This window comes from Corvus moneduloides, chromosome 7, assembly GCF_009650955.1.
Source record: "Corvus moneduloides isolate bCorMon1 chromosome 7, bCorMon1.pri, whole genome shotgun sequence".
Classification (NCBI taxonomy): domain Eukaryota; kingdom Metazoa; phylum Chordata; class Aves; order Passeriformes; family Corvidae; genus Corvus; species Corvus moneduloides.
The window spans coordinates 39,050,962-39,062,519 of record NC_045482.1 but is presented as its reverse complement, the minus strand read 5'-3'; the positions used below and the strand labels follow the sequence as shown (position 1 = coordinate 39,062,519).

At 53.9% G+C, this 11,558-nt stretch overlaps 1 protein-coding gene across 2 annotated transcripts; it reads left to right on the top strand.

The window, feature by feature from the left end:
- The first annotated feature begins 229 nt into the window (after positions 1-229).
- Positions 230-7,673, top strand: CYTIP (cytohesin 1 interacting protein). Of its 2 annotated transcripts, none has more exons than XM_032114251.1 (8): positions 230-409; positions 2,375-2,424; positions 2,754-2,808; positions 4,886-4,988; positions 5,119-5,212; positions 5,366-5,435; positions 6,326-6,389; positions 6,834-7,673. In XM_032114251.1, exons 1-8 carry the CDS (start codon positions 275-277, stop codon positions 7,304-7,306), a joined length of 1,044 nt encoding a protein of 347 aa, XP_031970142.1. In that variant the 5' UTR covers positions 230-274; the 3' UTR covers positions 7,307-7,673. The 2 variants fall into 2 exon arrangements, with proteins under 2 accessions (XP_031970142.1, XP_031970141.1); XM_032114250.1 differs by having other exon boundaries at positions 6,323-6,389.
- Positions 7,674-11,558: the final 3,885 nt, after the last annotated feature.

Here is an 11,558-nt window from a genome sequence, read left to right as displayed (position 1 = left end):
CAGGAATGGAAAAATTAAGCAGATTTCTGTAACTGCCAAGCCTGATTGTTAACTCCCCTGTGAGCACAAGGCACAGCGAGAGCCTGGGGCTCTGCTCGGAGGGATTTGTGTTACTCGCACCTAAACCACAGGTCACATGGGGGCCCTTCCGCTCTCGCACTTCGGGGTGGTGGCAGCCCCGGCCGTGGCACAGCGCTCGCCCTGAGCCCCGAGCCCCGAGCCCCGGGCCCCCGGCCATGGCACAGCGCTCGCCCTGAGCCCCGAGCCCCTGCCCATGGCCCTGCGGCGGCTCCTGCAGCACAACCTGAGCGCCGGCCCCGCGGGCGGGGAGCAGGCGCTGCCCATGGACGGCAGGAGGATGCAGCACTTGGCCAGCACGGTGGCGACGCTGCCCCGCGGGCGCAAACAGGTACGGGCTGGGCGCGGGGCAGAGCCGACACGGCCCGGTGTGCTCCGGTTCGGTGTGCCCCGGCCTTGGGGGGCCCGGTGTGCCCCGGTTCGGTGTGCCCCGGCTCGGTGTGCCCCGGCTCGGTGTGCCCCGGTTCGGTGTGCCCCGGCCTTGGGGGGCCCGGTGTGCTCCGGTTCGGTGTGCCCCGGCCTTGGGGGGGCCCGGTGTGCCCCGGTTCGGTGTGCCCCGGTTCGGTGTGCCCCGGCTCGGTGTGCCCCGGCCCGGTGTGCCCCGGCCCGCCCGGTGTGCCCCGGCTCGCCCGGTGTGCCCCGGCCCGGTGTGCCCCGGCCCGGTGTGCCCCGGCCCGGTGTGCCCGGCTCCAGGACGGCCCCTCAGGCTCTCCGTGGTTTGGGCTGCCGGAAGGGTGACCGCCGGGTGCCCTTAGCGGGCTGGTTCTGGGGATGGCAGGGGATCTTGGCGGCACTGGCGGTGTGGGAAGCTCTGGAGGAGCCAGAGACGGGCATCCTGCCTGCGGGGCTGGGGCTGTGAGGGGCGGTGGTAGCTGAGATCCGGCCCCGGCTGAGCTCCCCTCCATTTCCAGCCGTGTTGGGAGCCAGGAAGGGTTTGTGCTGTCTGGGTGCTCCTTTGAACGTGCATTTGCCTCGGTCAAGTGGCCTGGCCGCCCTCTGCGTGCGACGCTGACAGAAAGCGCCCACCATGTGCCATTTCCATCTGGATTTGGGAGTGTTTCTGTACAACTGCTGGGGCTGTCTCTGCCTCTGGGCTTTTCCCCCAGAGCAGCGCAGTGCGGCACAGTGCTGCTGCTGGCCACGGGATTCCCACAGAACTGTCTTGCTGTGGCCGTAAGTCGTCGGCTGAGCAGTTCCAGCTCTGAACTATTTGTCTGACATGAAAAAGCCTGAACAGAAAGTGTGAGGCATGATAGTGTGAAAGTATAACCAGAAAAATCGTGTGCAACATCTGTGCACTGAAGGCTTTGCTTTGTTCAGCCACGGAAGGGCACTTAACCTTTTCTTGGTACATGTGTTAGGGGACGAGGGAAAGCCAGAGCCGGTCCTGCCAGCGCTGCTGCCGGGTGGCACCGGCTCCTGCGGCTGCGGTGGAGCTCTCGGTGTGCGGCGGTGGCCGCTGGTGGGGACAGGCTGGAGGGGACAGGCTGGAGGTGTCGGCTGCGATGTGGCTGCGACTGGTAAAGCTGAGTTACATCAGGGCCAAGGACACGCTGCAGGGACCGTCCCCAGAGCTGGGGTCCTTTGCCCAGGTGTGGCCCTGCTGTCAAGCCCTCTCATCTTCTCCCAGATGGGTGATACATGGCCTGTCTCTCCTCCCCTTGTCCCTCAACAAGTAAATGCATGTCTGTGAAGTTGCTGTTTCTGTAGGAGGTCATGCTGTGGCACCATTTTGTCCTGCTGAACCTGTATTGATTACAAACATCTCACTGATAATGGAACTCCTTACTCATGGTTCACTTTTTGGGGAAGAATCCATGTTTAACACTGATCCTAGCTCTTCCCAGAGACCTCTACAGGCACAGCTGTCCCTAGACTGAAGCAGGGGTCCTGGGTGCCTGTGCCTGGCTGGGAGATGCTGTGCAGACACTGCAGAGCTCTCTGTCTGCACTCCAGGAGAGGCACAACCTCTCCTGGCATGGTTCAGTTTATAAATGCCCACAGATTTTTAGAGGAAAGGGACAAAAGTGAGATGAGCTCTTGGCACAACAGAGATGTGATTTGTGCTCTGAGCTCGCCACTAGCATCTGACAGGAGGATTCGACCTCCAGGTGCTTTTCCTCCTGGTTGGAAAGTTCAAGCTCTCTTTTGACCAAGGCAGAGGCTGCGTTGGTGTGAGGCGCTGGTGGGATGCCACCAGCTGGTTTTAGTTCTTCTCTAAACCGCTGGTTTTATCTGTGTGCCTCGAAGAACCACAAACATACTGACCCCTTTCCTTTCCTGTTTCTGGTCACAGCTTGCCTTAGCCAGATCCAGCTCCTCGGGCGACTCCTCCAAGCCTCAAAGGTACGATTCTATGATTCTATGATTCTATGATTCTAAGATTCTCTGATTCTAGAGTCACTGTCTTATTCTGCATGAAACGTGTGTCCCGGGAATTTTGCCAGCCCAGGTGGGATGGGGGTGCGAGGCAGAGAGTGGTACCCAGCACCTGGGACGTGCAGGTGCAGTTGTGACCTTTGGCTTGAGCAAAGGAAGAGGCAGCAGTGCCAGGGTGACACCCTGCAGGCACAGGGAGGGGTGATGGTGGGGACACCACTGTTCTGGGTGGAAATGCAGTCCCACAGAGCACAGCCCCCCTTGTTCACACGGAATTCTGTGTGTTCCTCATGCAGGCACCTCGTTGCTATATTGAAAGAAGATAAAGAGACGTTTGGGTTTGAAATCCAGGTAAGACTTTAATGACAAGTTGATTCCTTAAAAACAAAATGTGGTGCAGAGTCTGAAGTGTCATATCCTCAAAATGAGGTTAAGGCCAGCGGGAGCAGAGGAAGGCGTCTGTCAGAGCTGTGAAATTTGAAGAGCTTGCAGCACTCATACAACACAGGGATGCTTTTCTGAGGATTTTTTCATAGCGAAGGTCACAGATGAAAATTTTTGGCCTTCTCACAAGTCAGAGTGTTGAATGTAGGAGAAATCCCGTCCAAATCCAAATAAGAGGCAATGACAGTGTCTTCTTACCTCCATAAGTGAATATTTTTGGGAGAATTGTGTATGAGAATATTTTCATATAAAATGAGAGATCAAAAAACTCTCTTAAAAATTACCTTACACTGGCTTCTTGCTACCTCCTTTAATATGCACAGAGAGGTATGTACTTTTGAAGAAGATATTGATATATTTTTCAATAAATAACTGCTAAGCATGACTTTTGGGGCAGAAGCTAAATCATACAGGAAGAGATTCTGTTTGGTGTAGAAGTCAGTAAGTCATCAAGTAGGAGAACCAGAATGTTACCAGGAGTACTGCTAGTGGGAGATTTTATGTTTGTGGGTTTTTGTGAGAAAGGTAACTCCTAATCAGCAGGTCTGCTAAAATCCTGGCTACAGTTAAAAAATGATCCCAGGAATAAAGGGACATAGTTTGGGAGCAGGGGGATCTGCCTGCCAGCAGCAGGGCACTTTCAAAATGCTTTCCTCTCTTTGCACACAAAGGGAAAGCAGTATTTTCTGTGAAATTAGTGTATTAGGAAAAGCTTAACTTTGCCCGTTTTGGGTCTGTGACTAATGAGGGGGTCAGCGCTCAGCTCATGAACAGAGGAGAGCTTTCAGAAGGGAGGATAATTGAGTCAATTATTGGGCTTTTGTGTAAATTGTCAGGGCAGATTTTCATTGTACGTGACATTCTGATTAAAAATAATTGTTCTTGGCACATTTTCTTCCTGAACGTACATTCAGCGTGAGCACTTCATAGAGAGTCTGGGCTGCAGAAAGGCAGCATCTGTCAGATAGGGCGTTTAGAAGCTGTAGTTTCATTGCTATGAGATAAATTTAAGGAAAGCAGAATAAGGTGATGTGAAACTTTAGGTCTACATCTGCAGGGAGCTCATGCTTCACTCGTCACTCTTAGTTTAACCAGGAATTTTACTGCGAGTCCAAAGGCTGGAATCACTGCACTGGGGGGATTTGGCCAGATGAGCTCTGAACTCCCCTGGCCTCCATCATGTTGTTCCACACTGGATGAGAAATTTGGGAACCCAATGTGAGCTCTTCTCTCTGCGTTAGAAGTGGCAGTCACAGGTTTCCAGGAAGCTCAGGCTCAGTGCTGAAGGCAGATGTGGTATTTGCATGTCACCAGAAAACATTTCCTGCTGTCGCAGGATCCGGACAGGCTGCGGCACCGGATTTTGCATTTTTCTAAATTCATGTCAGCACCTAGAACCACACGAGGGATTTAGAGTAATTAGAGTTACTTAATGTTTAGTTGAATGTGTAAGGCAAGAATAAAAAGCACTTTTAGGAGTGTGAGGATGTGTGTGGATGATGACTTTCAGAGGCCAGAAGAGCAAAAGTAGGTTCAAATCTTCTCTCTTTTCAGTTCCCATACAAATGGAGCTCTCTGTAGCAGCAGCTGACTCCACACAACATTCCCAATGAGTAGGAGCCAATCCCTTGAAAAGCCTCAGTCCCATCCTGCCATGTTCCCCTGGGAATATGAGGCATCCTTCCAGAAAGGCATTCCCACCTATGCTGACACATTCTTGGTTGAAGTTGCAGCGTTTTTAATACTGAATAACCAGCTTGTTTTGCTTTTTTTTTTTCTCCAAACCCAGTATACAGGCACCTGTCAGGTGTCTGCTGTTTTCTGCTGTACAAATTAATTTTAATTGTTGGGTTATAGCATTTTGGGGTTCTCACTTGCACGTAATATACTCTGCTCGTCACAGCCTTCTCATTGAAAAAGTACTGAATTTTAAATGATTTTCATGGCTCCAGGATTGGTAACTCTGTCCCTTTGGTGTTAACAGACTATTAGGTTTCCACACCAAAATGATTTCTCCCTGGAGGTGTGCACTTGCGTCTGCAGAATCCAAGAGGAAAGCCCTGCCCATCTCTCTGGCCTTCAGACTGGTAACTATCCGTGGGTTTTCCTGATGTGGGAGGTCTCATCCTCCCTTCTGCCTGTTGCTGTTCCTGAGCAGCAGGTGGAAGGTGTGCACAGCTGCTCGTGCTCACTTTGGCCTCTGTGTGTCTCCGACAGGTGACATCCTCACCAGCATCAACGGCGTGAACACCGAGGGGTTTGGTCACAAGCAAATAGTGGACTTGATAAAGTCTTCAGGGAACTATCTGAGGTGGGTGTTTCTCCTTCAGACGGGGTTTGGCCTGATATCATCTCCCACTGAAGGCAGGATCGTGTTGTCCCCCAGCCCTGCACTGTCTGAGAGGCAGAAATCCCTCTGGGTAGAGCCTCTGTGCTTCAGGGCCAGCATCACCTGTTCCCACAGGTTAGAGACCGTCAATGGGGCCTTGTTCCTGAGGAAAATGGAGCTGGAGGCCAAACTGCAGGCACTCAAGGTAATATGATTGATTAGTTATTCCACTGTCAAATGGAGAGGGCTCTGTGGGTTCCCTGCTGATGGGGGCAGGCGGGTGTCCGTGGGACTGGGGTCCTGGCAAGGGCTGACACCTGTGGGTTCCCTGCTGCCAGCACCCCCAGCCGCCCCAGCACTGGTCCCTCTGATAATATTTTTCGGAAATGGGGAATAGAGAAGAAATGTGGTCACAATCTCAGGACTGCCCAGGTGAGCTTAGGCTGGTCAGTTTGGGTGTAGGAATGTCCAGCTCCACAGGGTTCATTGGATTGGTGGGGAGGTGCCTCCTGTGGCTGTCCCCAGGCACAGCCTCACCTCTTTGGTGGGTGTTGTTAATCAGCTCTGCAGTGGTTTATTTTACCCCAAGAGCTGGCCTGCAGCAGAGGGAAAGGAACGTTGCTGGGTGTTGGAAGGCCTGTGGCACTGGGGGGCTGTAAGGATTTCCAGGTGGTGTGTTCCCAGCGCAGGCAGGGACGGTTGGCTGTGCCATTCCCACACCACGCTGTGAGGCCCGGGGAGGAGGAGTGGGGTGCCTGTTCCTGGTGGGTGGTCCAGGGCTGGGCAGAGCTGCAGAGGAGCGCTGGCACTGCCACAGCTGGGTGATGGTGGGCTGCATGCTCTCCGGGCTGCATGCTCTCCGGGTTTCAGGCTGCTCCTTTCCAAATCAGACGTGGCCAGTGCTTTGGCCAGAGCACCCTCGGGCATGAGCACACTCGTGTTTTCTGGAAGAAATTTGCTAAACTCTGTGAAAACTGTCTGAGTAAAAGTGGGACACACAAGTGTTTCCTGACCTGCACTTCTTAGAGTGTTTTCTGTTCAAGTGCTCTGTGCTTCCGTGAAGTGACAGAGCCTCTTCCGTCTCCTCCGCAGCAGGCGCTGCACCAGCGATGGGGGGAGCTGCGGGCGCTGCTGGCGCGGGAGCGGCTCTTGCTGCACGGTACGTGTGGGGACTGCAGCCGGCCCCGAAAGCACTTCTGCAATCTCACTGTCATTTGCTTCCTTTTCCCCTCTTAATGAAGGCAAGGGGCTGGCCCAGGGAACGCTTTTGTCCCGAGAGTAATGAGCTTGGCTGCTGCTTGACCAATGCACACCAAGGGCTCTTTGCATCAGCCCTAGGATATGAGTTTATGTGGGTGGTAAAATTTTTTCCATTCTTACTTCGGTCTTAGCAGGGAAGAGGCTGGTTTGGGTTTTTTTATGGACTGCCCAGGCACCAGGGTGCAGGGACCACCCCACAGCCAAGAGCACCTTCCCACGTGGAAAGGGGCTGCTCCCTGTGCCAAGGGGCTGGGCAGGATCCTTCCCTGTGCCCAGAACAGACGTCCTGCTCCTGGTGATGAGCAGCCGGTGACTAACACTCCTCTTTGGCTCGTGCTTCCAGGGGAGGTGAACGACAACACTCAGCTGGGCACGCTGGAGCTGGAAGAGCCCAGCTCGTGTGGTGGCTGCAGCTCACCAGCACCCTTCTTCCCAAGCGAGCCCCGCTTCTCCAGCGAGAGCAGCTCCCGCAGCCGGCTGAGCTCCATGACGGTGGGCAGCGAGGACAGCTTCTACCAGGGCAGCGCCTTCGAGGACTCGGCTGCAGAGAGCCTGAGCCGCCAGTCCAGCATGGATGATGATTGTGTCTTCCCCAGGGATGGGGATGGAGCTGCTGGGAGGAGCTCGCTGCGCAGGAACCGCAGCATCAGCCTGGCCAGCAGCGGGTCCATGTCCCCGCTCTGGGAGAGCTGCAGCTACTCCAGCAGTTTTGGGACCCTCCCACGGAAAAGCAGGAGAGCCAGTGTTCGAAAGCATCTTTTGAAATTCATTCCAGGCTTTCACCGGGCAGTGGAAGAGGAAGAAAGTCGAGTCTGATGTCACACGTGAGCCCTTCGATGCGTGGGCTCCGCATGTGGGGCTGGGGCTGCCGCTGGCTGGGGCACACCGTGGGTGCAGCGCGGTGGCACGGCAGGGCACGCCCCCAGACAACAGCACTGATGGGATTCACACAGCTCTGGCGTTTTAATTATTTTCATTTTTAATCAGAGCACGCTACGGACCTCTTCATTAATGTGAAAAATGAGTGACTCCAAAATGTGAAGAACCTTTGCAGAACTTCCTCAGCGAACTTTACTGTTAATAACAGTTTTTAATTGAATGCGAAATTGATAGCTATTTATTTCCTGTTACCGGAGTCAGTGTCTTCCAAAGGTCTTTAATAAAATGAGTGCTTCTACTAAAACCAGTGACAGAGTCCTGTTGGGAAGAGGACGGAGCCTGGAGCGAATGGCAGAGAGACCCTGGGCAGGGATGTTCTGGGATGACAGGTTTAGTGTCCTGGCAGCTGTTGTACAAACTGTGTGATAACCCAATACTGGTTTGATCTGAGCAGCTGCAGTCTCTGCCAGCTGCTGATTTTCCATGTCTTGCCAGGCTGTCTCATTCCAGGGGATTTGGAGTGGAAAGGACCCTCCTGAGCAGGCACATGCCCCCAGACTCTTCTGCAGAGCCAGTGCCGGGGAAGACAGTGGTGTCTGTGGTGCTGCCCAGAGCATCTGTGTGTGCCCAGCAGATCTGACCTCTCTAAGGCAAAGAGAAAAAAAAAGGCAGAGGGCTGTCCTGCAGGGATGAGCATGATTGCTCTGTGCAGGCAGGTTGGTGGCATTCAGGGCCTCCCCTGGCATGCTGTGCTGGGGACCCTGTCCCCCAGTGCCCCAGGGGTGCAGGAGCTGCCCCTTGGTCCCACTGCTCTCAGCACTCCACACCTGCTCACATTTCTCCAGAAGTGGAGGCTTCAGGCAGTAAGGATGCCATGAGAGCATGTGTGAAGTGGGGTTTAATAACTATGGGCACAGATGTGAGGAAAAAGAGAGATTTTTCGCTCCCTCTCAGTACACAGAAATAGGCTGTTTGTTCAGCCTGAGCAGCCTAATGATGTTTTTTCAAATACAACTGGAAGCATTTTAAATATAATTCAAAGACCTTGTGTGACTCATTCTCCTGTTGCCTGTGCAGCTGTACCCTCGGGTACTGCCATTCCAGGGTTTTCTGGGCTTGAGAGGGACCACAGGCTAAATCCAATAGCTTCCCTCCGAGATGAGCTCCAAACAAAAGCAATCTGTTCCCAAAACTTCTCTGATTCATAGACATTGCTAAGGCAGAAGAGTCAGTACCGGCCTCTGTAATTTCTGTGGAAAGGATTAAGTAGCTGGAAACATGTCAGGTCTCTGGGAGAGCTGGAGGGCACTCAGAGGAGCTGGAGGGAAGTCAGGGGAGCTGGAGGACGATCAGGAGAGGAGCTTTTTGTACATGAGGGTGATGTCCTGTCCTTGCTGCTGCACCGAGTGCCTGCAGTTCAGCCTGGGAGCTCCTCTGCTCTGGGTCCAGCCCCAGCCCCTGGAGGGAGGGGGGTTCTGCTCCAACACCCCCATGGTGTTGAAGCCCATCCCCAGTCCAGGCTGGGGCATTTCAGGTGCTGCTCTGGGCTCTGGAGCTCGTCACTAGACACCAAGCTTTTGCCCATGATTTGCTATCTCAAAATAGGTTTCTACTTTTCATTGCCAGTAGCACCAGCTGGAGGGAGAAATAAAAATCAGAGATTGGTTCTCATTGGCCAAAGTGTTGAGTTACAGGCAGATTAGGGGTGTCCAAAAGGAACTGAGGGCAGAAAAAACTGAACATCTGGTGAGAGTTGTAGTGCCTAAAGGGAATGGGCGGCCCCAGCACTGAGAAAGGGACTCTAATTTATTGCAGCTTTACAGGCCAAAGCTGTGATTCCTTTGGTATGAAAGGTTAATTTGCCACACTCTGGGATATAGGCACTTACTGTGAGCATGGAAAGGCTGGAGGAGCCTGAACACCCAGCAGGCTCAAGACAGACAGAACAAGTGATGTGGTCCCAGCAGGGTGAGAGCACGCTTTGGGTGCTATGAAATGACAACATGACACGTTCACAGCCAGGATCACAAACAGGATGTGGGTGACAAGCATTGAGCTCTGCTGTGCCCCAGCCTGTGGGGGAGGAAGGAGCTCATAGGACAGCCAAAGTGCTCAGAAAGCAAAGCAGCTGCTACAGCTTTTTGAAATGGCATTTCTCCTTGCAGAGAGCACTTTGGGTGGATCCTGCTCTGCCTCCCGGGAGCGGGGCAGGAGGAGGGTGGGTGTACAGGCGGCACGGGACAGTGACACCAGGGGTTTGGGTTCGGCTCCGGGTGCTCTGGACCTCCAGCAGCAGAGGTGTTCTCACTGATCACGGGGGCACTGCAGGGACTGGAGAGTTCCCAGCAGCCAGTGGAACCTTTTCTCGGCTTATCCCCCAGGGGCTGAGGGGGTAACACAAGTTTACTGCAGAGGAAAGTGCAGCTGGTCTTCGAAGAATGCAATTTGATTTTAAATGGAACATTTTAATTAATTTGATGAATGCTACAGAGCCTGACCTTCTGAGGGGACTTAACTGTTCAACGGGGTCCTACCCAGTGCCCAGACCCTCCCACCAGGTCCTGGCTCCCTCCTGCTGTTCTGCTGAGCTGGTTCCTCCAGCCACACCCAGCACTTCCTTTCCCACGCGGGCCGTGTTCCCCTGTGGCAGCCGCTGGTCACACCCAGCTCTGAGCTCTGAGCAGAAGATGGCACTCGTGGTTATCGCGGGCCTGCCAGCCCTGCAAGGCAAAGGGGACTCACACTTATCCACAGACAGAGCCAGCAGCGAGTCCCGGTGCTCCTGGCATGGACCAGCTGCTGTTAGTGGTGTCACATCCAGCTGTGGCTGTGCCACACCAGATTGGAAAGAAGAAAGCTTTTTCATTTTTAAAAGCTTGAAGAGGCAGAAATCCACCCCACTGGGTTTGTGCAGAAGGAATGTTTCCCTGCCTTGAGAGGCAGCTTTGCCCAGTGTTTACAAACAGCTGCCTGTGGTGGGAAGAACCCACAGCTGCCTTTTCCGTCTGCAATCCTGCGGGGTGCTGTGGCAACCCAAATGGTTCTGTGACTCTCTGATAATAGAAAGGAACTTCCTCCTCTCCAGCCACCAGACCTTGCTGGGTACTCAGCCTCTCCTCCTGAGGGCACCAGTTGCTGCACGGTCAACTCACTTTCAAACCTTATCATTCATTTTTTTTGGACAGAGTTTTCCAGCGAAGGATGGATTTTATAAATCAATTAAACCGAGCTCATTTCAAAACAATAATGAAAACTTGTTGATTTAAAGACACGAACTCAAGAGATGAATAGAAGCAGTGGAAAGGCTTTGGATCCATTTCTAATCAGGGGCTGAACTCCCCAAGAGGATTTCCAAACCCTAAAGCCCAAAGATACCAGAAGTGTTGTATTGTACAAACACAGAATGTCATTCACAGCAGGAGATTACATTCTTATGTAAACCTGGCTTTGGGCAGCAGGGTTGAGACAAGTTCAGCTGCGGTCAGAAATGCCCCAGTGCTGCTCCACTGATTCTCCAGCTTCCCTCTGCAAAACACTCTACTCTGGATCCTGCCAGCCTTAGGTCTGACTGAGAGCTACTGAGAGAATCATGGAATGTCTTGGGTTGGAAGGGACCTTAAAGCTCATCCTGTTCCACCCCCTGCCATGGGCAGGGACACCTTCCACTATTCCAGGTTGCTCCAAGCCCCATCCAACCTGGCCTGGGACACTGCCAGGGCTCCAGAGGCAGCCACAGCCCCTCTGAGCAGTGCTGGCTGTCCAGGGCCTGTGGCCAGGCACAGGTGGACAGTGTGGCACCACGCCGTGTACAGGGCCTGTGCCCTTCCCACTGCCCGGGCTGCTCCCCACAGGGCAAAATGTGCCCATTGAGCCCCCACAGCATGGCGAGGTCCATCCACGGCGGGGTCCATCCACGGCAGGGTTCATCCTTGGCAAGGTCCATCCTCGGTGAGGTTCATCCTTGGCAAGGTCCATCCAGGGCGAGGTTCATCCTCAGTGAGGTCCATCTATGGTGAGGTCCATCCATGGCAGGGTCCATCCTCAGCAAGGTCCACCCCCGGCAGGGTCCATCCTTGGCAAGGTCCATCCCCGGCAAGGTCCATCCACGGCAGGGTCCATCCACGGCAGGGTCCATCCACGGCAGGGTCCATCCACGGCAGGGTCCATCCACGGCGAGGTTCATCCCCGG